The following is a 17,692-nucleotide window of genomic DNA, read 5'->3' on the forward strand; positions in this document are numbered from 1 at the left end:
GTAATTCGATCTGCAACTCTTGCTTCAACTGCTGAAATGCCTGCCAAGTCTGCGGTTTTTGTCTGTTTGCATCATTGTATTGGTTGCTGTGTGTGTGTCTTGTTATGGGAAAGGAATATTTTATAGAAAGGTAGGTATAAGGGGAAACCTGTTACATCAACATAAAGGGCTTCAGAAACCCTGAACAAGGCAGTAATAAAGCCTCCAGATGCATTACTTTTTGCTTAAAAGGAAATAAAACAAGAACAGATGCAGATTTATAGGTAAAATACCAGTTTTATTTTGAGTTTACACTCTAAACTTAAGACCATTAATTTCAAAAGAATTCTTGAGTATTCTGCAGCATTAAGATCTGTAACATAAGCTCTTTATTTGACTCTTTACAAGCAAAAAATATCTTTAATACACATCTTTAAAAAAAACAGTACTATTTACATCATTGAAATATTTTCATGCCACTGTATTACTTGTGGGTGGAGGCAGTGCTTGTCTTATACCAAACCCAGCGTCACCTTAAAAACTTCAAGTAGTTTTTTATAAAAAATAGAACCTCTTTTGCCTCTGAAATTTTGTTTTTTTTTACCCCAAAAAATACCTGTATGAACAGCATTACAAATTGGCAATGCGTACTCCATACTTTCAGTCTTATGAGAGGAAACGAAAAGCAAAACGAGAGTAAAAAGCAGCTTTACCAGAGGCTGAGGAGGGGGTTTTAAAGCTCCTGTGTGAATGTCAAAGTGTCTGCTGTAAACAGTTAAGAGGAAAAAGCTGAGGAGGGTTCTGGCCGAGGCTTAAGAGGGGAAGAGTGTCGCTGAAGAACAGCACTTTGCTAGATTAAGACGAGGAGGGAAAAAAATAACATGGAGGAGGAAGAGCTGAGAAGTTTGGAGGGGTAGAGAGCTGGAGTTCCCTGCCGAGGCTGCCTTCGCTGCTAGAGCTGAAGTCAGGTGGAGCTGGTTAGCAGTCATTGGTTTTCACCCTGTCACAAGACACACAAAAAGAAGGGTGAAGGAGTCAGAAAAGTGAGCGCATGTGGGATTTCTATCTTGGTTCACTAATCATGTGAGACGTGCTGTCATATTAGCTAAATCGATGCATTAAATGCAGCATTTCACACTGTTTAAACAGAAGCCAACCAACTGAGCATGTTCAATTCAGACATCTGCGACGGGCACAGAAGAGCTCATCAATGTGAAGGAAATGGACATCTGGTTTTGTATTTCACAATCACAGCTTAAACAGTGACCACCTTTCAGGTAGTTATGCATATATTTACCAAGCAGATGGTCTAATTTACCTGGAACTACCCGGAAACTGCTGTACATGTAGAGCTAACTAACCAGACAGGATCCATTGCAGGATCACCACGATAATCATTTGACCTCAGAAATTTTTTTTTTTAAATCACTTTAGGATTTCTCTCATTGCAGTTTGTCTGAATACAGTTAAAAACTTTTGTGATAAATAGCTTAAACAATCGCAGTGTTGCTTAAAACTACCAATGACTAAAATAAATAGTAAGGGATTAGGCATAGGTCGTGATTGGAGTCCTAAAAAGCTAAAAGAATAATATAATGCTAATTTTAGCTGCAAAATATTCTGAAAATTCAGTAATACCGGTGGCTGATGCATTTTTGTTAATTTATTCCCCCTTCATAAAAAAATATATATCACCCGGGCAGTTGAGTCAATGATTTGCAATGTTATTAAGATTAAATTGAATAATACGCAGCCCTACTTATGCTTTTTTTTTTTTTAATTCATAGCAGGTAAGTGGCTAGGTTCAGACATCCCAGTGTGAACAGGCTTGAATTTCAGTTCAAGGAAATTATAAAAGGCTAATTGTGGTAGAAGAAATTCATTGTGGGTTGACAACAGGGCCATTTTTAGATTTGGTCTGACAGCTTTGTATGTTTCTCAGAGCGTCCTCAGGGTGGACTGCAGCTCATAGTTTGGAGGAAACAGCAAATGAATAAAGACGGACCAAACTCAAGGAAATTTCAGACCTTCTCTGTAAGCTCTGGGTTAAATCTAAGAACACTATTCAAACATTACAGTAAAAGACAGAAATAGTACCGTAAGGCATTCAGTCTATGATACCTGCTGAACTTTGACCTCTACTGAAAATAGCCAAGTCTAGATCTTTCTGCAGCAGCAGCTTCCACCCCGGCTGTGCTTACTACCACATGGTAGCACTGAGGTTCACTGATAATATTTGTTTTGGTAAACTTGTCTAACTTCTTAAAGCATCTTTAGGAAGTCATTCAGTTGAACAAAAACAAAAAAAGGATGAATTTGATTGTAAAGAACATTTATATTCATCCTCTTGGGAGACAAAATATAACTGCTAAAGTAATAAATTCCCAGTTCAATCATTTAAAAGAAATTATCAAAAATCATGATAGGATGACAAGAGGGTTTTTCTGCAAGTTTTTAAACAACTCGTTAATCATTCTGCTCCTTGGATTTTGGTTGGATTTTAACCTACTAAACAAGGTCTCCTACTACCTATGTAGACATCACACAGCAGAGCACTGTTTACAGAAGTAATAGATGTTAGCATCTCTGTGTTACGACAGTATTATGATCACATCATAACAAGACAAAATGTAAAAGAGGGTAGAACTATAAAGTGGTTTTATAGACTTGTGTGTTCAGAGAGCAAAAAAACACTACCAGATATGTCCTAATTTATTGCCATATAAGGAAGGGGAACAAATCAGAAGATCAGAATAGGTGATTTGTCTTAAATATTTACAAGCAAAAGTATTTATTTTTCATTTTAGGGGATGCACTTATATGAAAGACTGCCTCCACCACATGCTATAACCGATATTTGGACACTGAAATGTCAGCCCCAGCCCTGACATCTTTATCACCATCACATGATCAAGTAAACAATGCATGACCAGCCCCCAACAGCCACTGATTGCTTACATTCAGACCAATACTGATGTTTAAAAATTACCATTTAATACAGACGATAATGCTGATATATTATGCACCCCATGATATTCAGACTTGATCAGGGAGCTTATATTATAAAAGTCAACTGGTTCAAACATTGTTAACAAGCAATATATGGCAATAAAGGATGATATAAATAACTCAAATAATTTACAGCTACATCAACTCAAACAAACATACTTTATAACCATTTATCTTCGTGATTCATGAAAAGATTTAACTGCAGCTTAGGCAATGGATAAAGCAGTTGGATATAAAGTGGAAATAAGAGATTGATTATAACATGGCATGCAATGTTGGCTAATAAAAGGAGAATAGTGACTTTCACTAAAAAGTTTAAGAATAGTTTTTTTTTTTTATTATTATACTCTGAACTTCAGAGTTAGGAGCAACAAAAAAAGCAAACATAAGTGTTTGATTTAGAAATCATTTTTAGATAAACTACATTCAGCAGCAGCTGAGCAATACACATTCACTTTTTTAATTACATGAAATTAGTTTGCATAAAAAGCTTAGCCTCACTTAGAGTACTTTTGTGTATCACATTTGCATCCTGACTGTTTAGTTCAGCCTGACATTTCCGTTTTAAAAAGCATTAACCACATGTAAACACAAGTATGCACACACCATGCCAAAGTGCAGCCACAATTAACAACTCCAAACCACAGAATCACACCAACACACACACACACACACACACACACACACACACACCTCCAGGTACACAAGTGGGTGATCTTTTTCCACAAGCTGTGGGTAAAGTTCCTCCTCTAAATGTGCTCCTCGTGGTAGTTTCTGTCTCAGAGGGAAGTAAAGACAGGCTGCCCCCCACCGGACAGGCCAGCTCTTGTCATGTGCAGCAAATACACCCCAAACTGTCCAGGAAAACCACAACAGGAGAGTGAGACCTGATCAGAAACGATTGCACGTTTGTGTCGCTCTTACTGGAACACCACTGAGATATCACACAACAAAGGGAGGCTTCTGAGAAGTGACTTTGAATCTGTGCCGTCACCGGAGAGAATTGCTTGATCAGGTCTAACTGTAAGTCTTTAAAAGACAACAACACAAAGATGCCAGAAAACAAGACCGACTGGTTTCTTTCTTCAAAATGATTTTCTAAAAATAATAATTTAGTGTGTGTAAACAAAATATAAAGTGTACACAGCATACATTTTCTTTTCCTGTTTTCAAAGCAAACTAAAAAGCTAGAAAGGCTGATATACTGTTGATAGATTTTACACATCAGTTCTTTTTCATAAAGATGCAATAAACAGGATCTCAGTTTTTTTATTATCTACCCATTTGTATAGCCAACATCGCGCTGACATTTCATCTGACGCCATACACCAGTGCACATAAATCTGCATCAGAAATAGCAAGTGGTTTTTGCCTCAAGATGTAATCACCTTTTTCTCTTCCTCTCCGAGTCAGTTGACCTGGACTTGCCTTGGGGTGTTTTGGTGTTGGCAGATTTGGAGATACTGTCTTCTCTGCGCCGTTTGCTGTGTAAAACAGAGGATAAAATGTGGTTAGGTTCTGTTTTTCTAGGCACCGCATAGAACATCCCAGATCTGCTTTTACATATGTATTTAACCACTTTTGACAACTGCCTGTAAAATATTCTACATTTACTTTTTTTCTTTTATTCATTCCTAAAAAACTTATGTGTGCTGTATGAGAAACATGAATACTTACCAAAGTGTATTTTATATAAACTTATCCTATATTTCAAATTATATACCGCTAAAAATTATATACCGTTAAATTGTTTTGCTCCTCTTTTGTTTTTAAATCCAACACGAGTTTTAATCTATGATTCTCTAAATCAAAATACAGGTTATTGAATGCAAACATTTTGATTGCATGTTTGAGCTTCAGCATGGAGGCAGTTTGATCTACAAGCATAGATAAAATAGCTGAATCAGATTTTCTTATTGGCTGTCTGTTGTAACATGGCCGCCTCATTGTCCAGTCAATCTCTGATGGATCAGTGTGTCATGATGGTGAGAAGCTGCATGATCTTTGACGGTTGGTAGTGATAAACGTTTTAGTTTGCATTTTATGATCTGCTGTGTAACTATGCAAACCTTGGTTTTTAATTACCCAAGTATTTTTCATTATTTTTTACTTCATAACATCCAGTTTGGAGAGAAGCTGCCTCATTCATTGAAAGACATTCAGCCAAAGAGAAGCTCCTAATCCTAGTTCCACCAAGCCGAGGTGAAACTTTCGGAGCCAAATTAATCCAAGACCTGCAGGCAATCTTTCTCCCTCTCTTCAGCTCCTGCTCTGGTCCAGAAACTAGATGCTTCATTTCTTTCAACTTCGAATTAAGCTTTTAGAAACCTGCAAACCTATTTCATCAAACTCCAAGGAGTCCAGTAAACCTTGGAGAATCAGTTTTTCATTGTTATTTGGGAAAATTCTACCTGTATCAGCGCCTCAGAGGTAGTGATATGTAGTTTTCTACTTTTAAGTTTTGTTTGTCTTTTAAAAATACAGTTTAGACCATTTTAGAGAGAGTAGTAATTTTGCTCCTTTTATGCTTTAAGTTAAGACACAGAAGATCACCCAGTTTTAAGTTAAAAGCTTATCCTTTAAACATTTTTTCAATAAATTGTGAGACATTTATTTTCATTATTAAATATTATATAACATAGTTCATTGTTGCTACATAGATTAAGATTAAAGGTCAGCAATCCCCATCAGTTTATGTAACCGGAATTTGAATACTGACTGTGTTGTGCTGCCATCCAGTTCCTGTTCTTTGCAGGAAGACTGTGTAGGTACTTTGCTGTCCTGTCTGTAATCTTCTGCCTCCTCCTGCTGGCCCCCCCTTTGGGTCCTATTGTTACGCTCTGGCGGACACCGAGCCTGAGGTTCTGATGAAGGCGGAGACTCTGAAAATGGCTCGTGATCTTCTTCAGACAATTCACGCCATTGGTTCTACAGGCAGAGAAGTCATTTCAATAGAAGACATAGACATATCAACGTAAGACGTAAAAACATTGTTTATTGATATAGTAATCCACAATCTATCTAATCTACTGTCCATTTGGCCAGAATCTTAATCTTTTTACTGTATCTATGAGGGAAACTGAGGTACTGCAACTTCCCCTTGTAGGTCAGACACTCCATGTTCAAAAACTGAATTTTTGACAAAGAAACCCACAGACACTCTTAAAAATAAGAGTTTTTTGCCTATAAAACATGATGTTCCAACTATTAAACGGGTCCATTTGGAACTAGGGGCTCAGTGGTAGAGCCGGTACATCATACATGGAGGCTAGAGTCTTTGATGCAGGTATCTCAGGTTTAATCCCACTTCTTCCCTCACTTTCTCTAGGTTCCTTCCTGTCAACTTACTAAGGGAATGAACATCACTACATCTAAAACAATAGATAAAATAATCCTGAAATGACCAAAACCAAAAATGTAGTGGATTTCAAATGTAACATTTTAAATAAAATGTTGATTTATTTATTTTTTTCCGTGACATACAAGCTTATCAACACAGACAAAAAATATCTAAAACTGAATCTTGTCCTGTTAACTTATTTCTTAGCATTTACCTATTTAAACAGAAGCGCAATCCCTTCTAACTGGGAATCACATAAGAAAAATGAATTTATCACTGGTAGGTAACATTGATAAACTGCTTATATAAAACACAATAGAGTTTATTAAACCGTTTTCTGAACAGAAAACCTCATGCAGCAAATCAGAACCAAACATCACTCATGTTATAGATCATAAAATGTGTATCATAACCTGAAAATCAAAGGGATCTTAAGTTGAGGTATGAGTATTACCCCTACCTGTACAGAAGAGTCCCCCATGATGAATTTGGCTCCTTCAAGGACAGCCATGTAGGAAAATCGCAGCTGTTCAGGAGTCTGAATCAGACCCATGCGGTATTTTCTCATCTTTAACAAGATGTTTTTAATATCCACCGATAATGGGTCTTTCATTTTGTCCATCTAGAAAACAAAAGTACAATAACTTGGTTTAACTTTAAGGGAGGAACTTTGCGATGACTAAAAAGGAACACTCAAGATCAGTGCCGATTTATAATTTCAATAAAGCAATTAAAATAATGCAAGAAAATCTAACAAGGACAGATTACAGCTACCTATGGAAGAAGACTGACACAGTCTGATAACATTAAGTGTTTCATTTTATTAGACAGAAGAGATTCAACTTCAACTTCTGGAATACAACATGAAGACTAAGGAACAAAGCAGACAGGTCAGGGATGAAGTTGTAAAGTTAAAACCAGCTTTAGGGCAGTAAACAATATCCTACTCTTTGGTTGACCTTCTAGCATGATATGGTAGAGGTGCAAACCAACCAAGATGTAGCCGTCCACCTGAATCAACAGGCTGGTCAGGAGAGCGTAGCCAAAACGGCCACTGTAAAGATGGAGGAGCTGATTCGGCCCATAGCTGCTGATAGGTCGAATAATAGTTATACTCTCTATAAAGAGGTCCGAAGTCCAGAGTTAAATTTAAACTGAAAACAGATCTTCTAATAAATAATAAATCTGACTGATCAGGACCTTTTTTTTGGCAATATGTTATGGTTTGTTTGTTTTTGTTTTTTTTATGTGAACGCACTACCCCAACATTATATTATCTAAACCAGATACCAGTTTCATTTCCATTTTCATTTTAGTTTTTTTTCGTTTTGTTTTTATTTGAAATGTCTTCCACTTCCTTTTATTTCTGACCTACTAAACTAGATATCTTCCTGGCATATCTTTGAGATCTGAAGTTCAAAGCCAATGGTGGTTTCTAGGACTGAATTAGTGACTCAGGTCAGACAGGAATCTTAAATTAGAATAACTTTTATAAACTGATCTTTCACTCCAGAAAGCCTGACCAATTGCACTTATTGTTGCCTTTAAATGTTTAGAGCTGTACTTGTGTCCCTTTCAATTTTATGATTCTCTCATGTATTTCAATCATCTGTGCAGCACTATGGGTCCCTCATGGAATTTTAAAGCACTTTACAAACAAAGGTTTAAATGGTGTGGTTGCCTTAAGTGTGTGGGGAAGCCAGAGTCCTGAAATGACCTTAATAATAAACAAACCAACTATGAAACGACTTCTTTGTCCCATCTTGAAAGAGCAGGAGAATAAGAGCTAAACTACTGACATCTTAGGGAAGAACTGTTCTGTGAACTGTTATGTAAAATCATATTATTTAGAAAAATGTTTCATAAATATAATCTTTTTTTCTGGCAGTCGTTCAAGCAAAACCTTTTCTGACATTCAAAAAGCTACAGTAAACTAAGAAGTGCCTCCACCAGCTAATGTGTTTGGGTGAATATGAAAAGATAAACATTTATACCCTCAGAGGATCCAAGCAAATGCACTTACAAGGACGAGGCAGGTGTCCACTAGTGAGAACGTCCCTGAGCGTCCGATTCCAGCGCTGCAGTGCACCACAGCCGGCCCCTGATCCATCCCCAACGCTCCAGATTCCCGCACTTTAAAGAGGAAGTTTAGGAAGGATGCCGGGGATTCGGGGACACCGAAGTCAGGCCACGTGGTGTAGTGAAAGTGGTAGATCTCTCTCTTCTCCCCCGTCTATGAAAGGGAGAAAATTTGGAGCTAAAATTAGAAGCAGGAAATCTACTGCTGATTTCTATCAGTCCGTGTGAGGTTACAGAAGTCCTGTGAAGTGCAGAAATACTTTCAGTTTCTCCTTATTATCAGAACCCACATCTGATGGATATAGATGTTAAAAAAAAACTTTTGGAAAGTTTGTTTTAATGTTTGCTAAATGTTTAGCTTGGTCATAAGCATAAAACACAATTACATACACAAGTTTGTTTATTCTATTAGATAGGTTTGTTTTTTTTTTGCATTTTTTGCTAAACTTTATTTAAAAAATGTAACTCTCAAGGAGAAGAAAAATAAGATTTGAGCAAGATGTTTTATTTTGTCAAAATCAGACATGGTTAGCCTGCATTTATAATCAACCCTGTTTTGTCGAATGCATCTGCATAATATAATCCATTACAGCCAACAGCCATCAGATACCACACAGGTAGTAAACATAGTCACCCGTAGGGTAATATTTACTCAAGCTGAATGAGCTTCTCAATTAAGGTTTGTTGAGGAAACTGGTGAATAAACAGCATCATAAAGGCAGTGGAACACAGCGTACAGGTCAGGGAGAGAGCTATGTATAAAGTTAAATACACTGAAGTTATCATTTTAATGTGGCAAATTTAAAATGTTTAAGAGATATAAATATAGTTTAAACTAGCATACAACTGCACTTAAATTATTAAGAAATTTCTGGTTAGAACCCCTAAAATCCTACAACTACACTGTCACATCATCATCATCGGCATCATTAACGACATTCACACAACAGGTTTAAAAAGGTTTAGAAAAACAGGCTGTTTTGTTTCAATATTGTAATGTTATAATATTCAGATCAATGCAAATCAAATATGTGTGGTAAATAAAAAACAGAAACCTACATTAATGTTCTGTAGCTGCAGCACTCTGGTGGTGTAGTAAGATTTGGTGTCTTCTGACAACAGCTTGACCAAAAAACGTGTGTCTCTAAAGACCATCTCTCTCTCCTCTGCTGTAGGCCAGTACTGAGCACACTTTTCCTACAGAGAAATTACACATATATGTTTTAATGAATGGTGCAAATAAAAATAAACTTCAGAATAAAATATATGCTGACAACAAACAGGAGAATGCATAGGAAATGTTTAGCCAAGCTATACCAAAAACAACAGAAGTTTTTTTATGTGACACAAGTACAAACCTAAATCTACTCAAGTACACCTTCAAATGAAGCAGTTTTGTATAAAAAGAGAGTGACCTGAAAAGAACTGCAAACATTTGAGCATTTAGTCTGGAGTTAAACCAGAGGTCAGGTCTATAATAAGACACGAAACAGGAACAAGAATATATTAAAAGGGTAAATTATTCAAGAAATCTTGTCAATGAAAAAAAAAAAAAGAGAGAGATAAAAAACAGATTAGATTCCCTTTTTTTGCAGTCATCTATTAACTAGGTGCTCTTTATCATCCATTTCCAAGAAACAGTCATCAAGCAAATCTCATGACAAAGCGAGAGCCAATTCAGCTGCTTTACTGAGAAAGATCACAGCTGTGCTGCCAGGAAAAGGATTTAATCTGCAGTATGCAGGATCCACTGGAGCTCCAGGAGGCAGATATGATACATCTCTCTATTGTTGTTTAAACAATCTACAAATAGGACAATCAAAACTGAGGTTTCATGATTTTCCAGTTGGATGGACAACATTTGGAAGGTGTGAACTGGAGTGAGACAACTTGACAATATAGCTGTAGTCTGTATCATGTTAGATACCAGAATCTCTGCATGGGCAGAGATTTTTTCCTCCATTCTGTACTCACTGATCCCTTCTCTATCACCCTGTTGAGCATGATGACGGCCTTCGTCTTCTGCTCCCAGATCATGAGCCAAAAGTGGCCACAAGTGTTCCTGAGGGGGCCCTGTGGACAAAATAAACAGTACAGTTAGATGCGATGTTTCTCCAATAAGCAATGCCATTATCTATACTTGTTAGCTGCAGAAGCAACCTTCTCACTTTGAGTGCTTTTCAGCAGTTTAATAAATCCACTGCATGTACAGAATATATGCAGTGTAAAATTCAACTCGAAAATTTTTTTTGTTAGTTTCTTTTGTTTAAAATCATAGCCTTTGCCTTTTGGCAGTGGTAAAACCTCCATGCAAATATTATATGATTTCATGAGGGACTACTTGACAACATTTGCAGATGTATATTCCATAACCAGCACTGACACTGCAGTTGAAGTACACATACACATAAAACCCCAGTGAAAGTAATGGTTCAGGGTTTTTTTTTTTTTTTTGCTGGATAAAGGCCAGAACACACCAAATCCCATTTTGCGTCTGATCAGACAGAAAATTGTGTCGGATGGGGTCATGACGTTCAGCGCTCATTAAAAGTCAAAGGAGATGATCACACCCGACACGATTTTACGCAAAGGGGCCTGCATAGGTCCGACTGATAGACCCCAGGTCTATTTTAGTCAGACTATGCAGCAATTCGGCAGTTATTTCATGGGTCTGAAAGTAAGAGTAAAACACATCCTCTTTGGGGGAAAATACAAAAAAAAAAATCCGTTAATCACACAGGGAAACAGTCAGTTTTGAAGTTGCACATTGTGTATATAGAATACCTATGATAGTAGTTCAGGAGGACAGAAAGTGCACTTTATCAATCTCCTCGGAAGAAAAAATTGAGAAACATTGTATTTCTGATATAGTCTAGGCATATGAACCTTTACTGTCTGTTCTGGTTAGAAATGCTGAACAGGCTCGTTAAGTGGAGCTTTGTCATAGAATGCGCTGGTGGTTTTTAATAAATTTTTCTAAATAACTTTTCATAATCTGTCCAAGTCAAATGTGGGAAATTGTTTTCATTTTTGTGGCACAGAGATAATAAAATAAGTCTGCACAGATCTGCCCACCCTGCCTAGATTCTCTGTATGCAGTCCGTGTGACATGGAAAAAAAAATTGGATCGGAGATTTAAAAGTCATATGCAGCCGGTGTGTTCTAGCCTTAAAGGTTCAGGATAGGGTGGTGCAAACATACCTTCTGATATCTACGCAAAAAAAAACAAACAAAAAAAAAAACTTAACAGGTCATGGTGTGGTTAAGCACACTTGAGATTTATGTAATAAAAATAGTTATTATTGATATTCAAACATTTACATTTTTTCCCAAACAGATAATCAAAACACAGTTTGGGAAAAACTACAGTGGCAAAGAGAAGAAGATACAGATAACACTAAAGACCACAGAGATACCTGCAATATTTACACTGTACTACTTAAGGAAAATATATATAAAAGGGATTTCCTTTTAAAGCAAATAAACAGTTTCTTTTTAGTCAATTTCTCCTCTTTTACTGGACTTTAACCACTTACACAAACCACCGATGACTCATTTCAGAAGAACGCACAAATGTTGAAAAAAAAACAAAGGAAAGAAAAGGGCTGCCAAACTGGGTCAAGTTACCCCACAGATTTTATGAGAAATATACCACAAAATATACCACATTAATGTGACATATTCAAAAGAAAATGTTTTAATAAAAGATGAACTTGAAATCGAATGAATAAATAGAAAATAATCTTAAAGCAACACTGCATAAGTGTCATTTAAAAAAATGAAATTGTCTAGAGAGCTGTTCTTAACGAAATTTCTTTTTGTTTACACTTGTGTACACAAAATGACAAAATAAATCTGTCTAAGCCTAAAAAGTCTGAGCATAACTTTTGACCACACTATTAGCTTAATTTGAGATGTATTTCATTATTTTTCAGATAAAGGTGTAGAACTTGGTGTATGTCGATGCTCCATTCAGGCAGTTTTTCTCAAAAACTTGCTTTGTAACCTAAGAGGGTCAGATCCGTCACTGAATGAGTCATGTGACCTAAGCACAGTCGTCACAGAAACAACTTGAATCTGAAAAAGCCAAGGCACATCTTCAGGTTCACTGATGGAAAAATGAAACTTATCAAGAAAAGAGCACTGTCTCTAATGTTAAACAAGGAGGCTCTGTTATGCTCCGGGGCTGTGTTGCTTCATCTGGCACAGGGTGTCTTGAATCTCTGTAGGGTACAATGAAATCTCTAGACTATCAATTGCTCTAGAAGGAAATGTGCTGCTCATGTAAGAAAGCTTTGTCTCAGTTGCAGGTCATTGGTCTTCAGAATACTTATTCACAACACACAGATAAAAACACCCAAGAAAGGCTAAGAGTAAGACGCTGGACTATTCTGAAGTGGTCTTCTATGAACTAAATTCTGTTGAGAATCTTTGGAGGGAATTGAAACGTGCCGTATGGAAAAGGCTCCCTTCAAACCTGAGATAACTGGAGCAGTTTTCCCATGAGGAGCCAGAACTGAAATACCTGCTGAGAGGTTGTGTAACAAAATGTTAATTTATGGGCGCCATCATTTCTGTCCATTTAATGAGTTTATTTTCTAAACCATTCTGTTGAAAATGGTTGAAAAACAATGTCTGGCTTTCATGTTGTTATTTTAATAGAATTTTATTTCTTCTTATTTTTTTTGCAAGATTCAAGTTATTCCTGTGACCATTGTGGGTTTTTTCCTTCATAAAAACAGTTTTCTTCACACTTGTATGTACTAGAGAATCAACAAATTCAGGGGAAAACAATTATTTTAGATAAAATGCCAAGAAGTCATACACATTTTTTTACCAGGTGGTGATAGAAACTATTTATTAAAGATTAACAGTTATAGTTTGTCAGTTTAACTCCAAAAAATAAGGTATTTCAATGCTACTACTTTTCAAATTAAATTCTAGAGATAAATTAGTTTATATTATTTTTGCAATTTCAGACCAGAGTAACAGATTTAGTTCATTTATAAAATTGCATAATGAAATTGTGAAACAAGAATGAAAATATCATGAAAGCCTTAAATACAAACCTTCATTCAAATAAGCAGTTATTTTAAAACTATAATAATTTTTTGGCTTAAGTGTTACTTGCCTGTGTTAAAATGTAATTTCTCTGGGCGTCTTCCATGACCACCAGACTTGCGTTGATGTAGTCATTTTCTGTGTTTTCCAACTTGACTCGACTGTGATCAACTGCAGGGCGAAGGGGGAAAAAAATATATCTTACCACCAGTTATAAATCAACAGATATGGTTAAGAGATTTAAACAGGCAAGGCAAATGTTTACCCACATGGACTGACATCTCTGTATCTGTTGCGGTTGCGATTTTCTGGATACTTTGCCACTTTGTAAGAGCACTCATGGGATTGATTCCTGATTTCCTGAACACCAGAAAAATGGTTTCACATTTAAAAACACAAAAGGAAAAAATAAAATTCAATGCTAAAAGTTATGTTTTTATTCTATTACTTTAGGACCAAATACAACACCAGCATCACATCTTAAATTTTAACATCCCATAATCATTAAGAAAAGCATTAACACAATATTCCAACTTAGTTTCATTGTTCTGAGTTTTTACCTAATAGTTCCCCTTTCAAACTTATTTTAGGTACTATATTTACAACAATTTAATTTGACTAAATTTATTCCATCATCTAAATACTACATTTTTTGTTTGTTTTTTATTTAAAAAAAGAAACACATTTTGCAATTTCTGGCCTGACCAAACTCTTCCGTCCTTCAGAAAATTGGAAATTGTTTCCGTAATCTTCAAATTTAAATGTTTGCAAGCGAATAAATTTTTTGAATCTGCAAATGTTTTGTCTTGTGATTTCTTTACTTATATTTTGATATAACAAACAGAAACAATTAGCTGAATAAAGTTGATTATATAATATATATATATATATATATATATATATATATATATATATATATATAAAACAATTAATGAGATTTATTCTACCTAAAAGAGAGATTAATTCTAACAAAAAATGTTACAACTCATGTTAGGTCAAACTTCTGACTAAAACTTGACATACATATAATTTTTATCTTTAATGTGATTTTTTTTTTTTTGTAATCACAAATATGAGTCATAGTTAATAATTCATATAATTTCCAGCCAAAGCTGTGCTGAAACATGTTGCTAGACATCAGTCACAGACCAGTTGGACAAAGCTCACAGATTGTTGTGTAAACAAAATCAGACAACTTCACGCACTCAGCTGGCCTTCCTTAGACAGACGGCCCTTTCACAAATTGGCATCATATGATTAATTTCTTTTTTCTCCTCTATCACAATGTTGATCTATGCAATACCTAAATGGAAACAGACACACCGTTTGTTAAGTGTTTAAACTCTTCATTGCCAACAGTGTATTTGACCACTCTACCGATTTTACCATATTTTGTGCAAACAAGAGGGAAAAGTACTGAGACCCTGCTACTGACAGAAATACACCACAAAGGTGGATCAGAGCTATCCTTACCAAACCTATGAAGACCCAGCTCTTCAGGGACCATCTCTACTGCCCTCTTTGATTATGCACATTACTTGCACAGTCCTCTCCGTTACCTCTGACAAAACTTTAGTACAGGTCTTTCCTCCAAGTAGCTTATCTCTACCCCACTGACACCGGTGAACATCCAGGGAACAGACATTGAGATAGTGGACTCGTTTGAGTACCTAGGTGTTCATTTGAATAACAAACTGAACTGGACTCACAATACTGATGCTCTGTATAAGAAAGGTTGGAGCAGACTCTTCCTGCTGAGGAGACTGGGGTCTTCTGGAGTGTAGGGGGTGCTCCTAAGGACCTTTTATGACTATACTGTGGCATCAGCCATCTTCTAAGGCTGTCTGTTGGAGCAGTGGCTTATCTGTAGCTGAGAGAAAGCGTCTGGATAAGCTGATCAGAAAGGCCAGCTCTGTGATTGGATGCCCTCTGGACTCGGTGCAGGAGGTAAGAAACAAAAGGATCCTAAATAAATGAACATGGATGTCTCCCACCCCATGCATGAAGCTGTTGCAGAACTGTAGAGCTCCTTCTATGAAAGACTGCTGCACCTTAAATGCACCAAGGAGCGTTATCACAGATCCTTCCTCCCATCAGCTGTAAGACTTTAAAACCACCACTGTTCCCAGCAGCCTCAATAAGTTGTTACATTCATTCTGATTTTGCAGTTTCTACCTAAATCAGTTAAATAACATGATGCTGTCATTTTGCACATCTCAGATGTTGTTGCTATTTTCAAACATCCATTACAGTAAAAATGTCCATAGCTGTATAATGTTTTTATATTCTCCAGGTGCACCGTTTTTATATTGTTAAAACACGTTATAGTACAGTATTTATGTTATGTTATTGTTATATATTTTTCTAAGGTCCACATTTGTATGACCATGTTTTCTATAATCTTTTTGCTGTTGTAAACACCAGAATTTCCCCTTTGTGGGACAATAAAGGGGTTTTCTATTCTATTTTCTATTCTGTGATATTTAACTTTAATATTGACTGAATTATATTTATATCTGTTAGTTTATTTGAACAGAAATGTATTCAAAATGAAAAAGAGTGAAAAAAAAATTATTAACAACTAAAATTTCCTAGTATTTAATGTTTTTCTCCCTAATCTCTAGCATCCCTAACCTTTAACTGTAGTTCAATTCCCCCACTAAGAGAGGACAGCTTATTATACTCTAGGATCAAACTGTATTAAGTTAATAATAATCAGAGTAAACCACAGTAAAGTAAACTTTTTTAACTTTAGATTGAGTTACAGGACGATTAATTTGACTTTTATAATCGTTTGACATGTAATCTGCATTGAGATGACATTTGTTTTTAAATCGCCTCAATATAAACTAGTTAAACTGAATACTAAATTAGGCTATTTGTAACCCTGATAAACGAAACCTAAATGCACCTTACTCATTTTTAGCCTACGTCTAAAACTAATAATGGCTTATTTACTTTAACGGATTTAAATCAAAGTAGTCATCAATGAAATTGTAAACAAAAAATGCTTACAAAACAACGGGGGGGGGAGGTAACAATCTAAAAACACTCAATTCAATAACAAAACTAGACAAAACAAATTATAGCGTTGATCTTGAGTAGTGTAGAATGAAGGAAAAACATGCAGTTAATTACAAAGGGCTAAAGCCCGTACGCTCAGCTTAAGCTTCGTCTCAAGACACTACGCTTAATATTAAGTGATAATATAAGCCTTAATTATCTTGTAATAGAAGGAAGTTAAATGAGACAAAACAAAAAGTGAAAATACAACTATAGACACCAGCGTCACAGTCGGTGTAGGCAGCAAAATGCGCGCTATCAGTACAAGCCGTGTTAGCTCCACGCTAGCTAAGCTAACACACTTACAGAGTAAAGCTTCTGCCACCGGCCTTTAGAGTCCATGTCTTCAAACTCTTGGTCCATGTTCACAGTGGCAGCGCCTGTCTGTTCCATCCGAAGTCGGTTTTGTTTTATGTTTTTTAACTATCTACCTCATAACGTTGTCCGAGTAAGATGAGTCTTTAATCTCAGACTTAAGCCTTCCTGCGTTAGCAGCGGCTTCTATGCCGACTCTGTTAGTCCGTTATGTGGTGCAGTTGTCATTCGGGAACAGCCCCGCGCGCATGCGCATCTGAAAAGTGTCAAACAAGTAAATTGGAAATTGCGTTTCATTTCCGGGATTCGACTCATTTGGTTCCGTTCACCAAAATGAACTGTGTTAGGATGTGTAGGGGGCTAGGACAAAGCGTTTTGTTAAAATAATTATGTCAATAAGGTAATAACTATATTGTTAAAAATCTGTGATTAAAAGTATCATTATTGGATTAGCTATTTCGAAGAGAACATTGAATTGGTCCTTAAACATTGTGGACTGAAGCTCAGAAGATTAATAATGATAAATCATATTTCTAAACATTTTCTTTAATTTTTATATGCTTTGAGTTTCAACACTGGCTCTTAAAATTTTAATAGCATGCATTTATCAAACATGCATACAACTGCAGAGTAGTTTAGAGTAGAGTAGCCAAAAATTGTACTCAAGTAAAAAATGCACTACTTCACAATTATTTTACAGAATTAAAAATAAGTAGTAGCCATCCAAGAAAGTACTAAAGAAAAAAATAAATAAATAGAAATACTGTATTTGATAGGAAGGTCACTCAAGTAACTGATAATAACACCTGATTCATATTTAAAAATGATATAGTAGCCTTAAGCAGA

General features: G+C 36.0%; 1 protein-coding gene across 1 annotated transcript; it reads right to left on the minus strand.

Moving 5' to 3' along the window:
• Positions 1-260: 260 nt before the first annotated feature.
• LOC107088377 (tyrosine-protein phosphatase non-receptor type 2-like) lies at positions 261-17,073 on the minus strand. Its single transcript, XM_015380506.1, has 10 exons — positions 16,838-17,073; positions 13,738-13,828; positions 13,539-13,639; positions 10,382-10,480; positions 9,467-9,604; positions 8,352-8,561; positions 6,789-6,950; positions 5,708-5,916; positions 4,377-4,472; positions 261-979 (listed from the first exon to the last, which is right to left on the minus strand). Exons 1-10 carry the CDS (start codon positions 16,922-16,924, stop codon positions 958-960), a joined length of 1,215 nt encoding a protein of 404 aa, XP_015235992.1. The 5' UTR covers positions 16,925-17,073; the 3' UTR covers positions 261-957.
• Between the last annotated feature and the right edge of the window lie 619 nt (positions 17,074-17,692).

Source organism: Cyprinodon variegatus, unplaced genomic scaffold (assembly GCF_000732505.1).
Source record: "Cyprinodon variegatus isolate N-32 unplaced genomic scaffold, C_variegatus-1.0 Scaffold216, whole genome shotgun sequence".
NCBI lineage: Eukaryota > Metazoa > Chordata > Actinopteri > Cyprinodontiformes > Cyprinodontidae > Cyprinodon > Cyprinodon variegatus.